The sequence below is a fragment of the Panthera pardus genome, unplaced genomic scaffold (genome assembly GCF_024362965.1).
Source record: "Panthera pardus isolate Hobbes unplaced genomic scaffold, ASM2436296v1 HiC_scaffold_8, whole genome shotgun sequence".
Classification (NCBI taxonomy): domain Eukaryota; kingdom Metazoa; phylum Chordata; class Mammalia; order Carnivora; family Felidae; genus Panthera; species Panthera pardus.
The window spans coordinates 2,679,745-2,704,474 of record NW_026527013.1 but is presented as its reverse complement, the minus strand read 5'-3'; the positions used below and the strand labels follow the sequence as shown (position 1 = coordinate 2,704,474).

At 62.6% G+C, this 24,730-nt stretch overlaps 2 protein-coding genes across 4 annotated transcripts; one reads left to right on the top strand and one right to left on the bottom strand.

Annotated features, from left to right (window-relative positions):
• Positions 1-636: 636 nt before the first annotated feature.
• On the bottom strand, positions 637-6,279 carry HMG20B (high mobility group 20B). 2 transcript variants are annotated; one of them, XM_019430906.2, is made up of 10 exons: positions 6,212-6,279; positions 5,880-5,935; positions 5,422-5,530; positions 4,697-4,900; positions 3,932-4,052; positions 3,556-3,602; positions 3,227-3,299; positions 2,733-2,948; positions 1,921-2,053; positions 637-1,331 (listed from the first exon to the last, which is right to left on the bottom strand). In XM_019430906.2, exons 2-10 carry the CDS (start codon positions 5,915-5,917, stop codon positions 1,319-1,321), a joined length of 954 nt encoding a protein of 317 aa, XP_019286451.1. In that variant the 5' UTR covers positions 5,918-5,935; positions 6,212-6,279; the 3' UTR covers positions 637-1,318. The 2 variants fall into 2 exon arrangements, with proteins under 2 accessions (XP_019286451.1, XP_053754083.1); XM_053898108.1 differs by lacking the exon at positions 6,212-6,279 and having other exon boundaries at positions 5,880-6,187.
• Positions 6,280-15,358: 9,079 nt separating this feature from the next.
• Positions 15,359-24,652, top strand: MFSD12 (major facilitator superfamily domain containing 12). 2 transcript variants are annotated; one of them, XM_053898099.1, is made up of 10 exons: positions 15,361-15,771; positions 19,769-19,979; positions 21,508-21,646; positions 21,733-21,915; positions 22,132-22,224; positions 22,307-22,399; positions 22,861-23,031; positions 23,110-23,204; positions 24,058-24,188; positions 24,288-24,398. In XM_053898099.1, the coding sequence occupies exons 1-10, from the start codon at positions 15,474-15,476 to the stop codon at positions 24,302-24,304; spliced, it is 1,431 nt and encodes a 476-aa protein (XP_053754074.1). In that variant the 5' UTR covers positions 15,361-15,473; the 3' UTR covers positions 24,305-24,398. The 2 variants fall into 2 exon arrangements, with proteins under 2 accessions (XP_053754075.1, XP_053754074.1); XM_053898100.1 differs by lacking the exon at positions 24,058-24,188 and having other exon boundaries at positions 15,359-15,771; positions 24,288-24,652.
• The last annotated feature ends 78 nt before the right edge of the window (positions 24,653-24,730 follow it).

Sequence of the window (24,730 nt, the reverse complement as noted above, 5' to 3'; positions counted from 1 at the left end):
CCAGGATGACCTCACCCTGACTAATTATATCTGCAACGACCCTATTTCCAAATAAGGTCACATGCTCGGGGCCCGGGGTTAGGGCTCCAGCATAGTTTTTGAGGGAACACGATTCGATCCACGATATGGGTGTTTTGTCAAATGCTCCTCCCGAAGTTTCGAGATGTCTTCAATATTCCGTGACGCGAACGGTCTCGGAGACGATCGCTCAGCGAGCCAGCCGTTTGACTCCCGGGGAGAAGCCCCGCGCGACGGCGGGCAGGCGATCAGACGCCCGGAGGCACACGGTCGCGGCAGGGTTCACAACCGCCAAAGGGCGGAAACAACCCATATGCCCATCGGCGGGTGAATGGACAACCCCGGGGACTCCGTCCACGCGCCGGGATGTTATTCAGCGGCGAACAGGAGGCCCGCTGCCCTGTGGACGCTCGGGGAGGGAACCGGACCCAAAAGGCCGCAGAGCACGTGACCCCATGTGTGAGAAACGTCCAGAACAGGCAAATTCAGACAGTTCAGTGGGTCGGTGGGGTTGCCAGGCGCTGGGGGAGGGCAGGTCCGGAACACGCCGCGGGGGGCGTCTTGGGGGCCACGTCTTCTGGCCCACCTCTGCCCCCCAACACACACATTCACGCAAAGTCCACAAACCTGGAATTCAAATTCCACTTTTTTTATTTAAAAAGTCCCGATTGAGCAAAGGCAGAGGCTGCCTCCACATGGGCCCCTCAGCCGGATGAGGGAGGGCTGGTCGGTACCAGCCTCCCCAGCGCTGGGGTGCAGGAATCTGGGGGGTGACAGGCAGGGGGCCCCGCCTGGAGTATAGGCTTGTCCCTGCTGCGCGCCCACGTGGGGGCGCTTGTGGGGAGCACCTGCTGGGAGTCCCAGTGTGTCAGCTGTGGGTTCTTCTCTCTCCTGTGTCCCAGGGCTCGGTCCTCAAGACCCGGTAGAGTAGGTACGTCCCTCCCCACATTGGATGTGCAAGCTGCCGTGGGGCCCCCCCGTGTCCTGGGCTACGCGGCCCGTGTGTGGTGTCCCCATGTCCCTGTAATGTGATGTGCAAGGTGAGCAGGCCTTGCTGGGCCTCGGGGCTCTGGGTTCTAGATGTGCCTCGTACAGCAGGTGGTTTTCTGGGTTCGGGGTGCTGGGGAAGTTGAAAGCTAGAGGGAGGCTGTAGAAATTTAATTTGAGGGGGGCTGGAGCCCCCAAGGTGCAGGATTGGGCACGGCCCCAAAAGGTGGACCCCCAATCCTCCTCCATGGTGGGGAGAAGGGGCCGTGACCAGAGCTTGGTCTTCTCTGGATCCATGGGGCGGCGGATACCCTCATAGGTGCTCGCTGTGCCGGGAAAGAGGAGGGGGGGGGGGGGGGGACTCGTGATGGGGACCCCCACCATTTAACAGCCCCGACTCCCATCCCAGGGGTCACTACAGGCCAGCCGCCAACCCTCGGCACTTCCAAACAGATGCCACGAAGGGGGCCTGGGGTCGATCCCACCTAATCCAGGCCCCCGGGAGCCACCCAGAAAAGCCCACCGAGCAGCGCGGCTGTAGGAAGTCCTAGGCCCCCCTCCCCCACCCCACAGTGGATCTCATTGGCCAAGAGGGACGGGCACATCCCAGCCGGCAGTGTGAATTAGCCACCCGGCCTCATCAGCGCCCCACAGTGGTCCGACCACCGGCCCCCTGCATCGAACAAGCCCCACCTGGTAGCTTCCCTTGTGGGCGGTGGCCTCGGAATTAGATCCCACGGCCGGATCCCACCCGGCAGCGCCCACAGACTCCGGGAACCACGGTGGAGGGTGAGATCCAGTCATTTCCACGGGGCCCGCCAAGCACGTCTAGCCCCAGGCAGCCCCCCCAAGCCCCAGGCCGGACAGCGCCCCCCCCGGACTGAGCAGAGCCCCGGGACTCGCCCCGGCACACACCTGGCGACCTGGGCCAGGATCTCCTTGATGCGGACGATGAGCTTCTCGTGCTGGGCGGGGTCGCGCTCGATGGCGCCGTGCAGCCGAGCCATGTAGAAGTCCAGGGTGCCGAGAGTGGGCGTCTCGCCCGTGCCTGGAGAGAAGGGACGGGTCACGGGAGCCCAGCGCGGCAGTCCACGCAGGCGGGGATCCCCGGAAGCGGAGGTCAGAGAATGGGGGGTGGGGGGGTGGGTCTGCAAGGGCAGGGTCCCGGGGAGGGGGCCAAAGGCGCGGCGCGTCAGTGGGGTCGGGTGGGGGATCAAGACGTCTAGACCCAGAAAGATCCAGGTCGGCTGAGGGAAGGGGTCAGAAAATGGAAAGTGGTGGGGGCGAGGTCGCGGTGGGGGAGGCGGGGACAAATTGGCGAGGAGGTAACCGAGGTCGACTCAGGCCAGAGCGTGGAAGGCCAGAGAGGCAGGGGGGCGGTGGGCGTGGGCTTTGCTCGGGAAGGGGAGGGGTCCTTCGGAGCCGGAGTTGGACGGCCGGGGGCGGGGTTGGCGGGTCGCGGGGGCGGGGCTCCAGGCCCGAAGCAGCTGGGGGCGGTGCCAGTGGGACCAGGGGGTGGGGCCGGCGGGGCGGGATTCGGAAGATAAACGGTGTGGGCCAGGTGGGCCGGCGGGGGCGGGGCCAGGAGGTGGTGCCGGCGGGGCGGAGCTCGGAAGATAGAGGGCGTGGGCCGGCGGGGCGGAGCTCGGAAGACAGAGGGTGTGGGCTGGGCGGCCCGGCGGGGCCGGGGGCGGGGCCGGGGCGGGGCGGGGGCGGGGCCTCCGCACCCGGCACAGGCAGCGAGGCAAAGCTGGCGGTGAGCGCCTGGCGCACGGCCTGGAGCTGCTGCTGCAGCGCCAGCGTCCGCCGCTCCTCCAGCGCCAGCTCTTGCTCCAGGCGCTCGCGCGCGCTGCTCATGCTCTGCGTGTGCCTCTGCAGCACGGCGTTCTGCTCCTCGAAGGCCACGTTCATCTTGCGCAGGCGCCGCAGCTCTGCCTCCCGCGCTGCGGCGTGGGGGAGCCGGATCAGAGCCTGGCGCTACCTCCCTTCCCTGTGCCGGGCCTTTGCCTTAGCTGTGTCCCCCTGCCTGGCCGTCTGTCACTGCTCTGCCTCCAGCCCCACACCTCAGCTCCGGGGGTGGGGGCTGCGGGGACGTAGGCACCTCGGCTTGGAGAGGTAAATTCCCGCCCCCCCCCCCCTCCCCGGGGGCCTGCTACCTCCCGCCTGGGCCCACCCACTCTCCCAACACCCCCTTCCCCAAGAACCCCTGCTCAGTGCTCACCTTTGTTTTGGTCCAAGAACTCTTCAGTGAAGATGGGGACGTCGAAGGTGGAGAAGCCATCACAGTCCCCACCCTGGGATGACAGGACAAGGTGACGATTTTGGGGGAGAGGGCAGCCAAAACCCCTCTGGGACGTCCCTGAAGCTTGGGAGGGATTCCTCTGGCCATCTGGGTAACAACATTCCCAGGATGTGGCTGTCCCACCTCTGCCTGGAGGCGGGACACTCGCTTCCTCCGGTGAGTGTGAGGTTGGTTCTGGCTCACCCAGGGGTCTAAAGACCTCCAGACCTTTCTTGCCCAGGCACTGTCCTTGGAGGAGGGGCACTTACCTTGTGTCCGTTCAAGAGGGTATTCATGAGCCCAGAGCCCGAGTCTTCTAGTTGGGGAGGGAGGAGGGCAGGATCAGCCTGGCAGGTCTCTTCGGACCCCCCACATTGCTTTGCAAGTGCCGTTCCCCCTGCCTGGGATACCCTCCTCCCCTCCCCGTGTTAGCCTTACTCATCCTGGGACAGGCTCCTGCCTGGGCCCCCCAGTGTCTGCGTACCCCCACGTCCGCATCGCCCGGCCCTGCTCACTCACAGCTGTCTGGTTAGGGGGTCTCTCGTCTTGATGGGACGAGAGCCCCATGGAGGGCGGGGCGGTCTGCCCGGGTCGCCTGACTCAGAGCCCGGACCCAGCTGCCTGGGGGGCTGGGTCCCCTCGCACCTTTCTTGATCTTCTTTTCCTGAAGCTTCTCCGTGCACATCTTGTAGGCTTCTGACTGCTGGTAGGCGCGCAGCTCCTTCATGTACTGCTGCTTCTCTCGCTCGGCCTCATCCAGGTACCGCTGGTGGGGGGGGGGGGCGGGCGGTAGGAGGCTCGGCCGGGCCCAGGGGCATGGGCGGCAGGCCTCCAAGGCCACAGCCATCTCCATCACTCAGCTCACGGTGCCCAACCTGCCCCTAGCTCCCTACCGCCCGCCTTTCCAGGGAAAACCTGGCTTCTCAGCCTGCTGCTCAGAGACCTCCCTCCTCCCCCCAGACTCCCGCCTTTATAAACCACTCCCTGCCTTCTGACCACAGGCTCCCATCCGTGGGCTGGACTGCCCTCCCGAACCCATTCTGCTGGTTGAAATCCCACTTAGACGGTGCAAACCAGTGGTGCTTTTTGTTCCCGTGATGTTGTTGCAACTTTCAGTTAATTACCAGGATTTGAAGTTCGGAAGGTATTGCATAAGACCTCAGCCCCCACCCCTGCTTCTTTAGACATATCCACGTTAGTTATTGACTTTACGTCTCTTCTTGCCACCCTCCCCTGCTCGCTTCAGCATGCTGGGGAGAGCTCATGGGTGGTCAACTCTCAGGCAGAAGCAAGGGCCCAACAAAGCAAGGGTCCTTTTGGGGGCGGGGGTGGCTTCAGCAGTGTCCAGCGGGTCGGGGTGAAGGTCAGTGGTCCTGGGCCAGCCCCCTCCGCCGCCCCCCGCCGTCCCACCTGCTTCTCTGCAGGCTGCAGCTTGCTCCACTCGGCACCCAGCATCTTGGTGATCTCGGGAAAGGGCAGATCCGGGTGGCGGGTGCGGATCTGCTCGCGCCGCTCGTTCAGGAAGCGCACGTAGCCGGTGACTGGTGCCTTGGGCCCGTTCGGCAGTATCTTCTTTCGCTTCTTGCCCTTGGGCCACCCGCGCTTCTTCACCGGCTGCAGAACCGCACCGCGCCGTTGGGAGGGGCCTGGAGGGCTGGGGCAGGGCTAGAGGGATGGGCCTATCCAAGGAGCGAGGGCCTGGAGGTATGGCCTGGTGAAGGGTCAGGTTTGGGAGAGGCGGGGAGGGGGGGGTTCGGGGAGCGCCGGCCGGGGGTGAGGGATCGGAGGGGCGGGGCACGTGGCATCTGCAACGGGGTTCGGCCCAGGGATGGGGCGGGCTTGTGGGTGTGGTCTCTGGCCTGGGCGTGGCTTCTGTGCTGGAGCAAAGGCCCATAGGACGATGGGAAGGTGCCTCCCACAGGGCAGTATTGGGCGATGGGCGGGGCCCGGACCTAGCGACTGAGGATCCCCCTTGGGGGCGTGGCATGCGGCACGGGGCGGGGGGTCTCAGATCCGCGAGGAAAATCTGGGCTGTGGGCGGAGCCACAGCGAATTCAAATCTGGCCCGGGGTGGAGCTTCCAGGCGGTGGGCGAGACCCAGGGCCTCCCCCCCATCACGGTGCAGGGACTCTCACCTCCTCTTCGTGGGACCCCTTCTCGCCGGCCCGGGGGCCCTCGCCGCGCTCTTGCTTGACAGCCACCACGAAGCCCCCGTGCTGTCCCGGAGCCTTGCCGCCCGCCGGCCTGGAGCCACGGGACGCCAGGGTCACCCCCACCCTCACCTCCACCCCCGACCGCGGAGCTGGCACTGAGGGGGCCTGAGTCCTGGGGGCAGGCGTCCGACGGGGTCATTATTCGCGGGACGGGGCAGGAGCACAAGAGGGGCGGCAGAGACCCCTGGGAGGGGCTGGGCCGGGGAGTGGCAGGGGTGGGTGGGGGAAGAGGCCGGCGGGGACCCACCGGGGAGGTCCTGACCCGGGTGTGTGTGGGGGGAGTCAAGACCCTGGGGGACGGGGGTCCAGGAGTTCCGACAGGGCGGGCGGGGGCTGGGCTGCAGCCCCGAGTGGGCTGGGGGAGGGGATGTCGCACTCACGCGGCGGCCGCGCCGGGCTGCTTGGAGCCGTGGGACATGGCCGCTCCCGGCCCCACCTGGAAGGCAGACGCGCGGCTGAGTGAGGGGCGCCCGAGTCGCCGACGGCGGGGGAGCCCCCCGGAATGCCGGGCCCGGGGCGTTTGGTGGGGGGGGCCGGATCCAGGGGCGGGGAGGCCCTCGAGGGCGGGCGCCCCGGGGATCCTTTGTTGGGCGATGGTCCCCCGGAAGGCCCGGGCCCACCCTCCTCCAGTCCGGGGGGGGCCTCTCCCCAGCCCCAGGACCCCCGCGCCCCCACCCCCTCGCAGGGCCCAGAGTTCCGCGGCTGTTTTCACCTCCAAAGAAACTTTCCCGGACCTCTCCGCTGCTACGACGCTCCAACCAACCGCCCCGAGCCCGCCCCTGCCGCTCGCCCCGCCTCGGGCATGCTAATGCCGCCTCTTCGAGTTGTCGGATTGGGTGCGGTCTTTCCCTGGGGTGTGACCATGCAGATGAGGGTTGGCGCGCCGGCCGGCGATTGGCTGGGGTGGCCGCCGGGCCGCGTGGGAGGTGGAGAGGGAAGGCTGCGGGCGGGTGCGTCAAGTTCGGCTGCGCTCGGCCGCTCTCGGGGCCAATCAGGGCGCTTTGAGGCCTCGCAGGGCGGAGCCCCTTAAAGGGCTAGTAGGCGCGGCTCGGGTTCCTCCTCTCCCGGGGAAGGCGAGACTCCCCGCCCCTGCGGGATCCCGGACCTGCCGGGCCAGATCGGGCCCCTCCCTAGTTGTCATGGAGACAGCGGCAGGTTGCTAGGGAAAGGGTTAAGGTCCTTCCCGGCAGCCCCCTGCCTCAGGACTAGGTGGGACCTGTTCTCAGTGTCTTGCAAACCTGGCGGGCAAGTCAGCTTTCCGTTCCCTGAACTTAGGGCCTCCGGAGTCCAGCTGTGCCTCGTCCTGCCCTGAGCCAGCAGGGGCTGCTCTCCCCGCCTCCCGGGGACGTGCGCGGCTTTCCCTCCTGTGCGATGGGGACCTTGCACGATGGTTAGGACCAGGAGGCTGGGACAGGAAGGCTGCAAGAACCTCGTTAACATGGAGGGGCAGGAGCCTCTGCTCTGGGATTTTGGGGGGCCCCAGGCGGCAGCGTGGTCTTATGGTCTGCCTGGGACTGCCCTACTCCCGCGATGACAGTTGGGGTCACTGGTTGTGCACCACGTCCTATCAGACCTCACACACCTTCCCCACATCACCTCCCTGCCGTCATCCGCCTCCTCCGTCGGCCTCCTTGCTGCTCCTCAAACACAGACATGTCCGTTTCACTCATTCCCACCTCTGGGCCTTTGCACCTGCTGTGCCCTTCCTCCAGGTTATTGGCCAGGCTCACGGCTTGATTTCCTTCAGGTCTTTGCTAAAATGTCACCTTCTCGATGAGGTTTCCCCCGTCCACCCTGTCTTATTTTTTCTCCACACGTTTGTTTGCTACAGCACAACAACAAAAGAAAAAAAAATTAAGCTTTATTTACTTATCTAAGTAATGTCTACCCCCAGTGTGGGGCTCGAACTCACCACCTGGAGATCAAGAGTCACCTGCTCTATGACTGAGCCAGCCAGGGGCCCCTGAAGAACAAAAATTGAACGGGATGAATTTGAAGAGCTAATTGGCTTTATTAAGGGATTCGCGAATGGGGCTCAAAGAGTTGTACAAAATGGAAGGTTTCTATGGGAAGCCGGGTGGGGCAAGGAGGTTCTTAGCAAAAGAAAAGAAAGGATTGTCCCACGCAAGGTCACTTCTCTAAGCAGGAAGTCTTATTATGCAGATTATCTCATTCTTTGAGGTGCAGAGGGCCCAGGAGACAAATTACCTACTTGGTGCTTATGAGAAAGTTCCCGACTGATCCTTTAAGACTTAACGTTTCTGGGGGGGCAGTTGAAAGTGCTGTTAGGTTAGGTATGAAGCCGCACGTCGTGTCTTGGCCTAAGTGGCAGGTGGTTTGTTTTTTTTTTTAACGTTTATTTATTTTTGAGACAGAGAGAGACAGAGCATGAACGGGGGAGGGGCAGAGAGAGAGGGAGACACAGAATCGGAAGCAGGCTCCAGGCTCTGGGCCATCAGCCCAGATCCCGACGCGGGGCTCGAACTCACGGACCGCGAGATCGTGACCTGAGCCGAAGTCGGATGCTCAACCGACTGAGCCACCCAGGCGCCCCAGGGGCAGGTGGTTTTTAACGCTTCCAACCCCTAGCGCAGTGCCCCTATGGCTGCTCGCTACATACTTGCTGAAGACACAAAGGAGTGAATGCAGAAAATTGCAAGCGCTTGGAAAACAGCCTGGCAACGCCTCGAAACACTAAATAAACATGAAGGTCCCACGCGATCCGGAAGCCCCATTCTTAGGGATCCACCCAAGAGAATCGAAAACGCCCGTCCACGCAGAAACGTGTACGCGGATGTTCACAGCAGCATGATTCACAGCAGCCGAGAGGTAGAAACAGCCCACGTGTCCCATCAAATGGGTAAATAGACAAAATGTGGTCCCTTCGTTCAAGAGACTATTAGCAGCCATAAAAAGGAATAAATTGCTGACTCACGCTACGACAAGGGTGAACTTTGAAAACCCGATGCTCTGTGAAAGACGCCAGCCACAAAAGGCCACAAGTGTGTGGCCCCATTCATACGAAATGTCCAGAACAGGCAGATTCACAGAGACGGGAAGTGAGTGGTTGCCTGGGGCTGGGGAACGAGTGGGGAGGGCGAGTGGGGAGAGACTGCTTCATGGGCGCGGAGTTTCTTCGGGCGTGATCAAAATGTTCTAAGATTAGCCCGCAGTGCTGGTTGCATAGCTATAAATATACCAAAAACTACGGAATTGCACCCCTTAAATGGATGCAGTCTATGGCACGTGAATGAAATCTCAGTAAACCTGTTTTCCTACGAGGCAGCCCAGGGTCGAGGAAGATGACCGCGCCCTGGAATTTTGACAGACCCGGACTCCATCCAGCCCCTGCTGTTGCTTCGTCGGTCACCCTTGCCTCTCGCCCCCTCGGCTGGAAACAATCCAGGTGACAAGTCCACGCTGGAAGGCGGGGGAAGCCGCGCCCTCCAAGCCCCGCCCCCTTGGGCTTGAGTGACCTGGCGTTGCCTTCGAAACTGTCGTCCCCACTCCCAAGGTACCACCTGAGGAAATCCAGGGCGGGGGGCTTCTGGTACATCGAAAAGCAATGAAGTGTTTTGAGGTCGATTTTGAAGGCAATTTGCAGCTCCTTGGCATCGAGGAAAAAAAAAACAACAACATGTCGTGGCATGGACATTTTCTGGAAAAAATTACAAAAGCGTCTTCAGTCCAAACTGCAATGGATTCAGTCCATTTCATGCGATCCACACGCCCCCACACCCCCCAACAAGCGACGTATACGAGTAGCAGCCTTTATCCGATTCGACTTGACATCCTGCGTGCATTTCAAAAGCAGATCCTTTCAGCCCCCAAATTACGAATCGTTTTTTCTTTTTCTTTTTTTTGAGTAGCCTCCACACCCAACCTGGGGGCTTGAACTCACGACCTCGGGATCAAGAGGCGCGCGCTCCACCGCCAGAGCCAGCCAGGCGCGCCCCCTTGCTTTTTCTTAGCAACGTAAAGGCCTCTCAATACCCAGCTCTCGGCGGGAAAACCAGCAACCACGGCTGCCGAAAGTCGTAAATTGCGTGCGTTCCTTTCTTTGCCTCCATTTCTGCGTTTCATCGGGAAATTTGTGTCGTCGGAGGCCAGGAAGAGAATCCCAACCTGCAGACCTGGAAATACAAGATCCATTAAGGATGGCTTAAGCTTCTTTGCTTTTGAAATTAATCTTACGATGCAAATAACGTGGAAATCCGAAGTAAAGTCTGTGTAGTTAAGGCCGCCACGCATCCACCATATTCCCCATTATCAGCTTGTTATGCTTCTTAGTAAAACTTTTCCTACACACACACACACACACACACACGCACACACACACGCACAGAGTGATCGTTTCCTAGGGCTTGCACCAGCAAAGCACCACAAACCGGGGCCTTGAACTACTGTGAACGTATCGCCTCACACTTCTGGGGCCTAGAGGTCCAACCTCAAGGACTCGATCAGAGCTGGTTGTTTCTGAGGCCCCGAGGGAGAATGTGCCACAGGCTCTCCGGCTTCTGGGGGGGTCACTGGCCATCTTTGGTGTTCCTTGGCTTAATCAGGTGCCACCCCGCTCTCTTGGCCTTCCTTGTCACCTGGCTTCGCCCCGTGTGTCTGTGTCCAGATTTCCCTTTTCAGTGGGTCAATACTGCCCTATACCCGTGTGATGTCACCCGAACGCAGCGTGTCTGCGATGGCCCTATGGGCACGTGAGGTCGCGCGTTCCAAGGTCCTGGGGAGTTAGGACTTCCACCCACTGATTTGCGTTTGTGGGGGAAACACAATGCCAGACACGACACACACACACGTACACGTGTATGTTTCTGTGCCAACGTGAGGCCACATCTTGTGTTGAATGATCGCACCGCCACCATGCTGAAGATGTGAACATCAGCCTGCCACTTGCCGCTTTCGCTCCGTCACCTGCCCCTGCGTGGCCGGGTGCCCTGCGTGGTCAGGCAGTCCCAGGGGCCACCACGGTCTAAGGAGCCCTGGCTGATGCTGTGACAGCCCTCGCTGCTGTCTGGGGCCCGTGGACTGCTTTTCCGGGGCACGTAGGAAGACACAGAAGAATCAAGAATGCGGTTCGCGCTCTCTCAGGACATCCCAGCCCTCCTCGGGCTTGTTTAGGGACAAATTTAACACAAGGGGGCTGCTGGGAAGGACAAAGAAGGGATGAGGACACACAGGTCATAGCTGCTGGAAAGAAGGGGTGTGGGGGCTGGGGTCTCAAACCTCTGAGGAGGGGGCACCCCCCCCCCCCGGCTGCTGCTGGACCCTCAGAAGCTCCGGGAGGTGGCCCTGAGCCCTTCATGTGTGGCTTGAGCAATTTACAAACTCTCTGAGCCTCAGTCTGCCTCTCTGTGAAGTGGGATAACTGAGTCTACCCCCCCAGGAGGTCTTTGTAAGGGTTTAATGAGTTTAACTAATGTTCTCCCTTAGGGGCGCCTGGGTGGCTTCGCCCCTTGACCTTGCGACTTCGGCTCAGGTCATGATCTCAAGGTTTGTGGGTTCGAGCCCCACGTCTGGCCCTGTGCTGACAGCTCAGAGCCTGGATCCTGCTTCAGATTCTGTGTCTCCCTCACTCTCTGCCCCTCCCCCCCCCCCAAATGAATAAACATTAAAAGAATGTATAACTAATGTTCTCCCTCAGAACCGGGCCGGGCTGGTCATTGTTACTGAAAGCGTTTGCTGGTTTTGTCCATGCAGCTTCAGACCCCTGTCGCAGAGAATTTTCTAGTACAGTGAGCGGTTGCCTCTCAGGGTAACTGAGGGAGACATTGGGCAAAGCCTAGACACATTTTTGGTTGTAGCAACGTGGAGGGGGCCGGAGTCTGCTCCTGTGCTGGGATGCACAGGACAGCCCCCCACCCCCACCCCCATCCCCACAAAGAATGATCTGGTGCCCTGTGTCAGCAGTGCCTGGGCTGGGAAACCCTGTTCTGCGGGTCGACTCCTCACCTGCCTAATCTCCCCTAACCCTATTCAGCAGTGCTGCTGTCATGCCCATTACAAAGAGGGAAACTGAGGCTCGGGGGATTGCCTGAGGCTGCCTGGGCCCCCCAAGCCACCCCAGGAATCTAAGGAAGTTCCTGGCTGTTTCCCTGGGTTCTAGGAGCCCTCCCTCCCCTTCCTTCCGCCTCTCCCCTCTTCTCCTCCCCACTCCCACTCCCAGTCCTCCTGGGCTGGGTCTGAGGGAAGATCAAAGCAAACCCCTCTTCCTACTGGGGCCACCGGGACATCCGATCTCCAGCAGGGGCTGGGGGGCAGCTGGGGGTGCTCCGGGGACATCAAAGCCTGTCTGGATCTCTCCTGACCCCAAGTCTGTCTCTGTCCCATCCTGAGGGCAAGGCATTCCACTCTCTCTCACATCCTCCCTCTCGGGCAGGACCTTCTCTGATCTTCCTGGCAAATCTGACCCCCACTCTTATGGGGGGGCAGGCATGTGTGCCCTCCACTGGTTTCCCAACCCCTGCAGCTGAGGCCCACTTTCGAGTAGACTGCCCAGTCCCCGCCCTCGTACAGCTTTTTATCTGACCCTCCCACCTCCTCTCAGAACCCTACGTGGCTCCCCAGGGACCTGGAAGTAAAAGCCAGACATTTGTCTGTCCTTCTGCCAACCCCCCACCCCCTCCTCCGTGGTGCCTCTGCTGGAAGGGCTGCTGGGGGAGGGTCCCTGTGGGTTCCCGACCCACGCAGGAGGCTGGTAAGGGTACCTTCAGGTGGGTCCTCCCGGGCCAGTGCAGAAAGGACTCAAAGATGTTCAGGGCGCCCGGGTGGCTCAGCCGGTTAAGCGTCCGACTTCAGCTCGGGTCATGATCTCACAGTCTGTGGGCTCGAGCCCCGCGTCGGGCTCCGTGCTGACAGCTCAGAGCCCGGAGCCTGCTTCGGATTCTGTGTCTCCCTCTCTCTCTCTGCCCCTCCCCAACTAGCGCTCTGTCTCTGCCTCTCAAAAATTAAAATAAAAACGTTAAAAAAAAATTTAAAAAAAGAACTCAAAGATGCTGGAGATCACGCGGGGCCCAGTTTGGATCCTGAATCTGCCTCTTGTGAGCTGTGTGCCCTCTGGCAAGGACTTCTGTGAAAGCCTGTTTTCCCTGGAAAAATGGGCCAGAGGTACTGTAAGATCTCCTGGGGAGGTGGGAAGACTGGAGATGAGAAACGTGAATGCAAAACGTAGGTGGGGGGCGGCCTGGCGGGCTCAGTCCCTAGAACAAGAGACTCTTGGTCGTGAGTTTGAGCCCCACGTTGGGTTGGGGGGAGAGATTACGGAAATAAATAAAACCTGAACAGATATTTATTTTTATTTATTTAAAAAATTTTTTTAAACGTTTATTCATTTTTGAGAGACAGGGAGAGGCAGAGCATGAACGGGGAAGGGGCAGAGAGAGAGGGAGACACAGAATCCGAAGCAGCTCCAGGCTCCGCGCTGTCAGCACAGAGCCCGACACGGGGCCTGAACCCAGGAACTGTGAGATCATGACCTGAGCCAAAGTCGGATGCTCAACCGACTGAGCCACCCAGGCGCCCCTTTAAAACCTTAGCAAATATTTTAAAAGCTGAGGCGGGTATTTTACAAGCCCCGTAAAGCTGAGTGAGGCAAGAGTTTCTTCAGGTGTTCTTTTACTCCCCCAGGGAAACAGAAGGGGAGCTTGCCCCACACGAAGGAAAGAATTCAGATTCTTGTCTCTCCTTATCATTTATCTCCTCCAAATCGGTGACCTCAGCCTCTTATCTCCCCGCTCCCTGCTAGCTTCTCTCTTGAGTCCCCATTACCCCCTCCACACCCATTTTCCAGGCTCCTTTTCATAAAAGCGTGGGTATTACGGTGGGTAGTCTGGGCTGGGACCCCCTTGGGCTGCCTGAGCCTCCGGTTTGTCCGTGGGTTGCGGTCTGTTTCCCGGTTTCCGTCTACACTTCTGAATCTCTGCCTTCGCATGCCCACCAATCATTGGACAGATATTTCTTTTAAGTTTTTATTTATTTATTTTTAAGAGAGAGAGAGAGAGAGAGAGGAGAACAAGCAGGGGAAGGGGAGGGGCAGAGAGAGAGGGAGACTCAGAATCCGAAGCAGGCTCCAGGCTCTGAGCTGTCAGCACGCAGCCCGACGCGGGGCTCGAACTCCCGAACCGGTGAGATCACGACCCGAGCTGAAGTTGGGCGCTTACCCCACTGAGCCACCCGGGCGCCCCATGGACAGATATTTCTTGGGCTCCTCTTATGGGCTGGGCATTCCTGGAGACAACAGAGTGACTAAGCCAGTCCCTGCCTTCATGGGGATCAAAGTTCAGTGGGGGACCCAGTGACAGCAGGGGTTGGGGGGGGAGTGAGGGAAAGCAGATATGACAGGGGAGGAAGGGGTGATGAGTAGAGCTTCTGAGACTATTAAGAGCTAACAATGATATCACTTGAAAAATATTTTATGTATTTATTTATTTTAAGTAATCTCTACACCCAGCGTGGGACTGGAACTCAGGACCCTGAGATCGAGTCACGCTCTCTACCAACTGAGCCAGCCAGGTCCCCTTATATCACTTACAATTTTTCAGGGGCGCCTGGGTGGCTCAGTCGGTTGAGCGTCCGGCTTCGGCTCAGGTCATGGTCATGATCTCACGGCTCGTGAGTTCGAGCCCCGCGTTGGGCTCTGTGCTGACAGCTCAGAGCCTGGAGCCTGCTTCCGATTCTGTGTCTCCCTCTCTCTCTGCCCCTCCCCCCGGTCGCGCACAGTGTGTGTGTGTGTGTGTGTGTGTGTGTGTGTGTGTGTGTCTTTTTCAAATATTCTGTGTCTCCTTCTCTCTCTGCCTCTCCAGGAAGACCCAGAATCCGAAGCAGACTCGAGGCTCCGAGGTGTCAGCACAGAGGCGGAAGGGAACTTGAACCCAAGGACCGGGGAGATCATGACCTGAGCCAAAGTAGGAAGCTTACTGGACTGAACGACCCAGGCGCTACGGCACCCCCTCTCCCCCCATATAACTTTTAATGTGCATCATACCCATTCCAGATCTGGGGAGACTGAGGCCCTCCAGAGTTAAAGGCTGGAACAGCCGGGAGGGAGTGGGGTTTCTGGCTGGAGTGCAGATGTTCAACCACCGCCGGAGGGGCCCTGGGGGCGCGGGGGCACAACCGCACCCAACGCTTGGGGGAACTTGAAACCGCTCGTGTGGTGACCCAGTCGTGGGAGGGCGGTTGGAGGAGGGTGGGGAGGGGTTGCGAGCACAGGCCTCGCAGGCACCTGACTCCCTGAGCCCCCGGGGCACGGCCGCTCGGGTCTCTGGGCCTGTGTGAAATGGGAGACACTCGCTTCGCTTCCCTCCAGGCTTGGGTGAGAAAACCCACGTGGGCCGTTTGGCACAGCCGGCGCTCATTAAACACCAGCTGGTGTTATTATGATGATTATCCCCATTATTATCCTTAATAACTAATTAATTAGAACGAATGCGTCCTCTCCGCGTCCGACTGGGTCTCTCCGGGTCGGGAAGTCACCGGACCCCGAGGAGGGGCGAGCTCAGACTCAGAATTCTCCCCCATCTCCCGCGCCCCCCAGCCCACCCCCCTCCCGGCCCACACGGTAGGCCTCGTAGCGCTGCCGTCAGGCGAGGGGGGCGCCGGCCTGAAGGCGGGGGTCCGGGCGTGGGCGCTCCCGTGTCGCCGCCCACGTGCGTGGGGGTCCCTCTCACCCCAGGGCGAACCGTCCGGCGCTAGGACCGTCTCACCCCGCCGGCGCCCGGCACGGAGGCCGAACCGGCCCCGAGGCCACGCCCCTCTCCCTGGTTATTGGCTTCCGGGTCCCGGCGCGCGGCCCCGATTGGCGGAGGCGGCCGTCAGCCTGCCCCGCCCCGCCCCGACCAGGCCTTAATTTTGGGCTCGGGGCTCGGCCTGCGCGCTCCGCGGGGCGGACTTGGGCGGCGGCGGCGCGGGGAGAGCGGGGCGTCTGCCGCGCGCCCGACCGCCCGGCCGGAGTCCGGGGCGCGGCCATGGGCCCGGGGCCCCCAGCAGCCGGAGCGGGGGCGCCCCCGCGGCCACTGTCCCTGGCCGCTCGGCTGAGCTACGCCGTGGGCCACTTCCTCAACGACCTGTGCGCGTCCATGTGGTTCACCTACCTGCTGCTCTACCTGCACTCGGTGCGCGCTTACAGCTCCCGCGGCGCGGGCCTGCTGCTGCTGCTCGGCCAGGTGGCCGACGGGCTGTGTACGCCCCTCGTGGGCTACGAGGCCGACCGCGCCGCCGGCCGCTGCGCCCGCTGCGGCCCTCGGAAGGCTTGGCACCTGGTCGGTAAGTCTCGGCCGAGCCTCCTCCGTCTGACTGCCCGCTGGCTCGAGCCTCCCCCGTCGGACTGCCTGCCTCCTGTGCCCGCCTGCCCTAGGCCCGAACCTCCTGCGTCCAGTACTCTGCCCCGTCCATGAGCCTCCCCCATCTGTCTGCTTAGCTGCCCTGTACCCCTTCTGTCTGCCATCTGACCGCTCATGTGACCCTCCGGTGTCACTTCCCTTTGTCTTTCTCTCTGACCCCCATGGGCACCCTGAACGCTCTGCCTGCCTAGTGCCACCTCTGTCGCTCTGCCTGGTCTGGCTTCTCTGTTTGTCTGTCTGGGTGACCACCCAGGACAACTCGGTGTGAGTGGGGGGTCAGGCTGCCTAGACCCCCCCCCCCCCCCTTCTGTCAGTCTGTCCGTTTCTCCGGTGCGCCTCTGCCCATCGTCTGCCCCGGCTCGGGCAGCCTGGTGCTTGGGAGGTTTGAGGGTGCTGTCCCCGAGCCAAGACTTGGGGGCAGGTAAGACCAAGGAGTCAGGGGTCTGTGTCTGTCTGGCTGAGGGGGCTGGGGTCTGCGGGGCCAACGGGGTGGGGCTCTGGGGGAGCTGTCAGAACACCTGTGTTGGTGAGGGGGTGGAGGCAGGTGCCCCCGAGCTGGGGTGTCCCGCCCCGTGCACACCCTTGATAAGTCCGGCCTCCCAGCATCCCTTCTGTGCCGCCGTGGACCCTGGGCCTTGAGATTAGCCCCCGCCGCTTTCTCTGCCCACCTCCCCCTGGCACGGGTGCCTCCCGGCATTTGGGGCCCGCCGGGCATTTCGGGAGGCAGGCACAGGAATCCTGCCCTGCGAATTCCGGGCAGCAGCTTTCTAGAAGCTAGGAGGGGCCGGCCGATGTCTCCTTGCCCTTGGGAACAGTGACCGAGGAGGCAGTGACTTGCCCTGGGCCCTCGTGAGTGCTGTTTTTGCCAGGTGCAGCAGATCTCCAAGCGGCCGGAGGTCGGGATTCTCGGGCGCCGAGGACACCCAGGCTGCCCTGGGGTCACTTTAGACTGTAGCGGCCGGGGAGGGGAGCAGGGAGACACGGGAGACTCAGACTGGTGCTCCCCTCTGAAAAGCGGACGGGAAAGGTGCTCCTCTTTGGGCCGGTGCGGGGATTGCTTGCAGAGTCTGAGAGCCCGGCCTCAAACGCAGTTCTGTTCAGGTCAACTCCTTGACGAGCAAACGCGATAGTTCCTAGGCCTGACAGGTGACAGATACGTGGGTGTGGGGGTCTTCTCCCTGGGCCGACAGGGGAGCCACCCCTGGGGAGCCGGAAGCAGCCATGGGAAGGGGTCCCCGGGAGTGCACGCTGTTAGCAGCCTGATTCTGCGCCCCTTTCATAGGTGGGAGGCCTGGGGTTCGGTGAGGCTCCCACCAGACCCCAGAGGAAGAATCGGCCTCCCCTCCCCCCTGCAAAGGTTAGGCACCTTTATAAATAAAGAGCCGGCTTTGTGTTTATGTACAACCGGCCTGGGGGCTACGCACCCCTACCAGGCACCACGGCCTCCACCTGCACCCCTTCCCCTTCTCCGCCGCAGGGTGAGCGTGTGGGGAGACCCAGGAGGATCTGAGAGGAAGCCGAGGCAGCCCCTCTTGAGGCCTGATAAGAGGACCTGAGTGAAAGTCACCTTGGCAACCCTTCCCACTTCTCTCTTTTTTTTTTTTTTTTTTTTTTTTGCCGCTGAGCCTGTGGCCGGTGGTGATGGATTCACTTTTTCCCTTAACAAGCTCTCTGAGCTTCCCCCAGCCCCGAGAGGATACAGCCAGATGGGATGATTCTCCGTGGGGTCCACGCTGGGGCATGTGGGTGGACTAGGTTTCATAAGGGAGAAGCAGAGCTCTGAAGGAAGGGACGTTAGCTTTGGGGGTTTGAAGGATGGATAGGAGTGTGTGTGCGTGTGCATTCCGGCCGGTTGAGACAGCTGTGCAAATGTGACCTACCACAGTTTTAAAGCACCCGAGGCAGGTTTTGCTCGTTAATCTTTTTTATTTTTAAATTTTTTAATGTTTCTTTTTGAGAGCGAGTGAGACAGAGCACAAGTTGGGGGCGGGGGGCAAAGAGAGAGGGAGACACAGAATCCGAAGCAGGCTCCAGGCTCCGAGCTGTCAGCACAGAGCCCGACGAGGGACTCGAACCCACGAACCGTGAGATCATGAGCTGAGCTGAGCCGAAGTCGGACACTCAACCCACTGAGCCACCCGGGTGCCCTTTGCATGTTAACTCATGCTGACTTTGAGAGGCAGATTTTTTTGTTATTTCCACTTTCTGGAAACTGAGGCCCCAAGTCCCTTGCCCAAGGTCCCCCAGCCAGGCAGCCTCGTCCAGACAATGGTTAACCTGGCCTGGCCGGCTCCAGGGCGGGTTCTGGCCAGGGCAGCGCATTCTTCTGACCAGAGTGTACAGTTTGTGCCTGGGCCCTGCGGGGGCCTCCAGGGCCCCGGCGCCCCCAGGAATCGGATCGGGATGCCCCGCCCATCGCCAATTCCAGAGACATAGCAAGGAAAGCTGGGTTTGGTTTCACTTCCCCATCCCGGGACTGCGGACGTGGGCCCCGCGTCGGGGCGTGAGGTCCAGAGCCTCGGGGGAGGAGGGGAGGCCAGCTGCTGGGCCCAGCGGGGAGGTGGGGGAGAGGGCCCTGAGCTGGAGGGAAGGAGCAGCTCGGGGGCGGGGTGGGGGGGTGGCAGCAGGCTGGGTTCTCGGCTCTGCGGCTCACACGATGGACCTGGGTCCTCGGCTGGAAAATGGGGATGGTGGGAACACCCACCTCTTCAGGCTGTAAATTGGTGGCATTATTAATATTATCACTTAGTCACTCAAAAAGTCTGTACCGGGCCTCGTGCTGGTGGGCCAGGGCCACACAAGTGACCCAGAGAGACCTGTCGTCCGCCCTCCCAGAGCCTGGTCTGGCGGGGGAGGCAGGCAGGAAACAAGCAGAGACAGAAACATCCGTGTGTGTGCTAAGGCACATGAGAAGGAAGCCGTGTCCAGATGGGCTGCGTCGGGGCGGGGACGGGACGGCCGGTGACTGGGTCGGCCAGGGAGAGCTTTTCTGAGGAGGTGGCGTTTGAGTTGAGTTCTGAGGGACGAAAAGGACTCAGCCTTGCTGGGACGGTGTGAGGGAATAGCATTCCACGCAGCAGGACGACCTGTGCAAAGGCCCTGGGGTAGCACGGAGCCTGGCGTGCGGGGGCAGGGAGGAGGCCCGTTGTGGCTGGGGCAGAGGGGGCAGGGCCGGTCCCGCAGGGCCTGTTGGCTGCCCTTGAGGACTTGGGCTTGTTCTGAGGTATCGGGCTTTTTTCCAGGAAGAGGCCAGGCCTCCTCCTGAGCTGATGGGGACACTGGGGCTCAGGGAGGGCAGGGTCCAGTGTAGCCTCACCCGGCGTCCCCTGGCCTTCTGACGGCTGGCAGCCCCGTGGGCCGCTTGGTAGGAGCTGGGGGAGGAAAAGGCCCTACCGGGCGAGGCAGGAGGGGGAAGTTGGGGGCATAAATGGCGTGTGTGGTGGGCAGTGGCGCCCTTTCAACCTGCCGACCCGCAGCTCCTCTCATTCCCTCCGCACCCCTCCCCCCCCCCCCCCCCCCCCCGCCCTGTCACCCTGGGGGGCCCCAGGCTGGCGTGGGGAGGCCTCGTCCTTGTCCTTTCCTAACACTTGGCTGGAGGTCCTGGCCCTGCCCTTGTACTCGCTATAGCACGTGACCTCACGTGCCTCAGTTTCCCCATTAGACACCGGGGGCGCATCACCTGAACTGGCAGGTGGAGGCCTGGCTCCGCTGTCCTCTTGGGCCGCATGACCTTGGGTCCCTCTGCCTCGGCTTCCCCGTCTGTCCGGGGAACCCTTCACCTGCTGACTCCGACCCCACTGTAGGACTTTGCGAGGGCCTTTTCCGGGCCTGGCTCGTCCCCGCCTGGTCCCGCCCCGGGGAGCCGCGGGCTCGTGGGAAGGCCCCGTGGGGTGACCGCCCCGCTCTCCGTTCGTCCACAGGCACCGTCTGTGTCCTGCTGTCCTTCCCCTTCATCTTCAGCCCGTGCCTGGGCTGCGGGGCGGGTACCCCGGAGTGGGCCGCCCTCCTCTACTACGGGCCGTTCATCGTGATCTTCCAGTTCGGCTGGGCCGCCACGCAGATCGCCCACCTCAGCCTCATCCCGGAGCTCGTCACCAACGACCACGAGAAGGTGGAGCTCACGGCCCTCAGGTACGTGGGGCACCGGCGAGGCCCGGAGACCGGGGCGCCGTCCGCGTTTGGGCTCCGCTTGGCCGTGTGGCTCCGGGACCGCCAGCCCCGGGTGACCCGTCTGTACGATGGCGTATCCCTCCGCCGTTGCGGCCACAGAGTCAGCAGCTTAAAACGGCACCAGATAGCATCTCCTGGTCGCTGTGGGTGTGGAGCCTGACTGCTCAGCTGTACTTTCTGCCCCAGGGTGTGTCTGGAGGCCCCCGTCGAGGTGGTGGCTACGCCTGGGGTCTCACCCGAGGCTTGGGTTTTCCTAAGGATCTCCTGATTAGGCTTGGCTCACCCAGGATAATCTCCATTAATTATACCTGCAGGACCCCTTTACCTTTGTCACTTTTACCTAAACAGTGGGAGTGATCTCGCTTATCCACAGTCCCCTTCTCGAGGGGAGGGATTAGGACGCGACCAGGGTGTGGGAAGATCGAGGGCCATCTTAGACTCCAGCTTGCCCACATGGATACAGCTGGCGCCGGGCTTGTCTGTTGGCTGGTTTGAGGCACTGAAGGAGGTTCTCCTGGATATGGTAATGGGAGCATTTATGCAGTGCTTGCTGTGTGCAGGTGCAGGCACAGTTCTAGGCCCTTTGTGTGGATTATCTTTGATCGTCATGGCAAGGCCAGGCTTGGTGCAGAGCCCGCCCCTTCGGGCCAGTGTGCAGCGGGACAAGGGTACAGGAGATGATCAAGTGCCAGGCAGAAGGGCTAGCACACGTGGTGGCGGCCCCTGTGGCCGGAGCTGGGGGGAGGACTGGCTCACGGGAGGCACCCTGAGCGTGCACTCCTCTGGCACCTTCAGTGGGGCCTTGCCTTCTCCACCTCGGTCCGCTTGGCCCCAGCGCTGCCCAGCCCGGCCTCTGACTTCCACATCATGGCGCGGAGCCGTGGGCGCCAATGACGGGGGTTGCGCCGGGCCCGAGGGCCCCAGCTGGCGGGCCAGGCAGGGCTGAGACCGAGCTCGGGGGGGCACCTTCCACCTGCCAATGCTTTACCACCAGCCTTGTGGCCAATTCACTCTGATCTCTGGGGGTGTTGTGCTCACTTTCAGAAAGGGAAACTGAGTCCTGGTGTGAGATCCAGAGGCTCTGCCCCCAAGCCCCGGAGGGACACTGTTCTAGGGCTGCGGGCAGGAGCAGGCCTGGATGCTTCTAGACCATGCGGCCCTGGCCCAGGAGCTGGGAACCAAGAATCCCCACATCCTGGCTTCTGAGCATCTCCAGCGCACAGGCGTGTGGGCCATGGCCCTGCTTCCCCGAGTCTCGGTGCCCGGACGGCTCGGGTCGTCGTGGTGGACTCGTGGGTCATTGTCAATCCTCGGATAACGCGTAGCCGGGGCTTTCCTGGGGCCACCCGACGTTTAGTGGCTGAGATCACCCAGCAGCCAGCGATTCCCCGGATGCCAGCGGTGGCTCTGGCGGCGCGGGCCCCCGGGGAAGCGGCCGCCGTGCGCCCTCCCGGGCCGCCGCGCCGAAGCCTCGCCTGCCTCCCGCCAGGTACGCCTTCACCGTGGTGGCCAACATCACCGTGTACGGTGCCGCCTGGCTGCTGCTCCGCCTGCAGGGCTCCCCGCACACGGACGTGGCCCGGGACGCCCGCGACCAGCTGGGCGTCCGAGACGCGCGGGTGTTCCAGGTGAGCTGGGCCCCGGGCGGGACACCCCGGGGCCCCGGACCCCGGGGCTTGGGCTCCGGCCGACCCCTGTCCCGCCTGGCCTCCAGAACCTGTCCCTGCTGGTGGTCGGAGTGGGAGCCGTCTTCTCGCTGCTGTTCCACGCGGGCACGAGGGAAGGGCGCCGGCCGCGGGCGGAGGAGCCCGACGAGCACAGCCCGCTGCTGGCCCCGCCCACCGCCCAGCCCCTGCTGCTCTGGAAACACTGGCTGCGGGAGCCCGCCTTCTATCAGGTGTGCTGAGGGGGCGGGGGCGTGGGGGACAGAGTGGGGCTGGACCTGAGGCCCCGACTCTGGGCGGGGGGGGTGTCACTCCATCGTCCTGTACCCCCGGGCAGACGTTCTTTGTCCCTAGCGGCCCTCCTCCCTGCAGGCGGCTCCCGTGGGCCCCGTGTCCCCTGCCGATGGGGGCAGGGCGCGCCGTCGGAGCCCAGCCTTCTCTGCCCGCAGGTGGGCCTGCTGTACATGAGCACGAGGCTCATCGTGAACCTGTCCCAGACGTACATAGCCATGTACCTCACCTACTCGCTCGACCTGCCCAAGGTGAGCTGGGCGGCGCGGGCTGGCGCGGAGCGGGGAGGAGGGGCCCGCCCGTGACAGGCGCGCCTGCGCTCTGCCCCGACAGAAGTTCATCGCCACCATCCCGCTGGTGATGTACGTCAGCGGATTCTGCTCGTCCTTCCTCATGAAGCCGATCAACAAGTGCATCGGGAGGAACGTAAGTGGGGGGGGGGGGGGGTGGTGGATCCCACAGCGGGGAGAGCTGGGGTGGGTGGGGGGAGGCGGCTCCGGACCGCGGCACCCACACTGTGGAAGCCCTGTGTCTGGGAGGTCTAGAGTCCCCGCCTCGGAGCGGCTCAGGGCTCCAGGGTTCTAGAACTTGGGGCTGCCATGGAGCCCTTGAACTCTGGCCAGCGCGACTAAGGAACTGAACATTTCACGCTGTTTAACTTTAATGGACTCGGGCGCGGCTGTGGCCCCACAGTGCGGGCTCTGTGGTGCTGCAGCCCCCAGGCCCCCGAGGCTTGTGGGGTCCGAGCCAGGGGTCCCGTAGGGATGGCTCCCCTCGCCCCTCCAGGCTGCGGCCGGGCCCGGAGGTACGGCAGACCGAAGGGCAGAGGGGGTAGGTGCCAACCGGCAAGGGCGAGGCGGGCCTGACCTGGGCCCGCTCCTCCACAGCTGACCTACTTCGCGGGCCTCCTGGTGATCCTGGCCTTCGCTGCCTGGGTGGCGCTGGCAGACAGGCTCGGCGTGGCCGTGTACGTAGCCGCCGTGTTGCTGGGCATGGGCTGTGCCACGATCCTCGTCACCTCGCTGGCCATGACGGCCGACCTCATCGGCCCCCACACGGTAAGGCTGATGGTGCGGACCGGGTGGGGGGTTGGGGGACCGGGGCCGGGCTGTGACCTGCCTGCCCGTGTCCCCCAGCACAGCGGAGCCTTCGTGTATGGTGCCATGAGCTTCTCGGATAAGGTGGCCAACGGGCTGGCGGTCATGGCCATCCAGAGCCTGCATCCCTGCTCGTGAGTGCTGCTCACTTCCTCACTTAGTAAGACGTGCCGAGTGTGTGCCGGGTGCCAGGCGCTGCCCGGGGTCTGGGGACTCTGCCTGGGCCCGAGGCGGCACGCTGGCGGGTTCTCACAGGGGGGACGCCCGGCTGTTCCTTACCTCTGGCACTTGGCTTACTTGGGAAGCAAACGCGGGGTCCGCTGTGCGCCAAGGACACAGCATTCGGATGTACCAGGGCCGTGGGCAGGGCTGGGGCAAAGCCAGAGTCTTGTTCAGGCCCTGAGAACCTGTAAGGTTCCAGACCCCGGTGGTTCTAGCACACTGAGGCAGAGCCTCGTAGAAGTCTGGGCTCTGGGAACAAGGGCGGTCTGTTCCCGTCCTCAGGGACCTGGGGGCAACGCCAGCCACTTTAATACGCACACAGCTGCGTGATCCAGACCAATGCAAGGTGTGTAGGAAACACTGCTTGTGGGAGCCTGACTGGGGCAAGAGATCAGGGTGGGCTTCCTGGAGGAGAGGACACTGGACCTGAGCCTTGGTGGCTGTCAGGGAGTCCCAGGTAAACGGGGAGGAACGGCAAAGAGGAGGCCTGTGTGGCTGGAGCAGAGGAAGTGAGGGCGACAGGAGGAGGAGGAGGGGGGCAGGGAGGGGGCAGCGCAGGTGTGTAGGGCCTTGGGGGCCGAGGCAGGGGGGAGCCCTCTGGTGGCTGCTGTTGGCACAACCGGGAGCAGGGGACTGTGGCAGTCCAGCCGGGTGAGGGGGTGCTGAGGGTGGCTCTCTGGTTCCGGCTGCCCGACGGCTGAGCGGGAGGCCCAGGCTGACGGGTCCTGGCGGATGTCGGCTCACCTGCTTCTGCCCCACCCCTAGCTTGGAGCTCTGCTGCCGGGCCTGCGTAGGCTTCTACCACTGGGTGATGGTGGCTGTGACTGGTGGCGTGGGCGTGGCCGCCACCCTCTGTCTGTGCAGTCTCCTGATCTGGCCCATCCGCCTGCGGAGCTGTGAGTTGGGGCCGCACCCCACCCTTGACCACGGGCGGCGGGGCTGGGCCCCCGGCAGGCTCCGGCCTCACTGACTACCCTCATCCCTTTCTCTTGCAGGGGACCCCGGAGCCTAACCCTGACACCGTCCCGTCGCGGTCCTGTGCACATGAACTCTACAGGCCATGCCCAGCTCCCATCCCTGCCCCCCATCCTCACCCGGCTGTGAGGACGGCAGGTGAGGGCAGGCGGTCAGCAGCCCAGACTCCGAGCTTGGCCCTCTGGGATCCAGGGGAGCGCCCAGCTCACCCGTCACCCCAGGCTCGGTCGGGGTTTCCTAGGTGCTGCCGGGTCCCTGGACGAACGGTGTCGTCACTGGGCCTGATGGGAGCCTCAGGCTCGGGGGTTGGGGGGGGACCCAGTCCCACACCCCTGTGCCCAAGGCCACGACTGGCTATGAATAAAAAGCCACCCAGGGGTGAGGACTGTGGCCTCAGCTGTCTGCCCGGGGCCCAGAGTGGGGAGGGGGCAGCCGGCGCCTCCAGGGTCCATCTGCCTTCGTC

Coding starts and splice junctions, on each gene's coding strand:
- HMG20B (XM_019430906.2), bottom strand. CDS start 5,917: ATGTCCCACGGCTCCAAGCAGCCCGGCGCGGCCGCCGC. Junction 5,531..5,879: donor CAGCCCGGCGCGGCCGCCGC/GTGAGTGCGACA, acceptor CCGTGGCTCCAG/GCCGGCGGGCGGCAAGGCTC. Junction 3,603..3,931: donor GGAAAAGAAGATCAAGAAAG/GTGCGAGGGGAC, acceptor CTCCCCAACTAG/AAGACTCGGGCTCTGGGCTC.
- MFSD12 (XM_053898099.1), top strand. CDS start 15,474: ATGGGCCCGGGGCCCCCAGCAGCCGGAGCGGGGGCGCCCCCGCGGCCA. Junction 21,647..21,732: donor GAGACGCGCGGGTGTTCCAG/GTGAGCTGGGCC, acceptor CCTGGCCTCCAG/AACCTGTCCCTGCTGGTGGT. Junction 22,225..22,306: donor ACTCGCTCGACCTGCCCAAG/GTGAGCTGGGCG, acceptor CTGCCCCGACAG/AAGTTCATCGCCACCATCCC.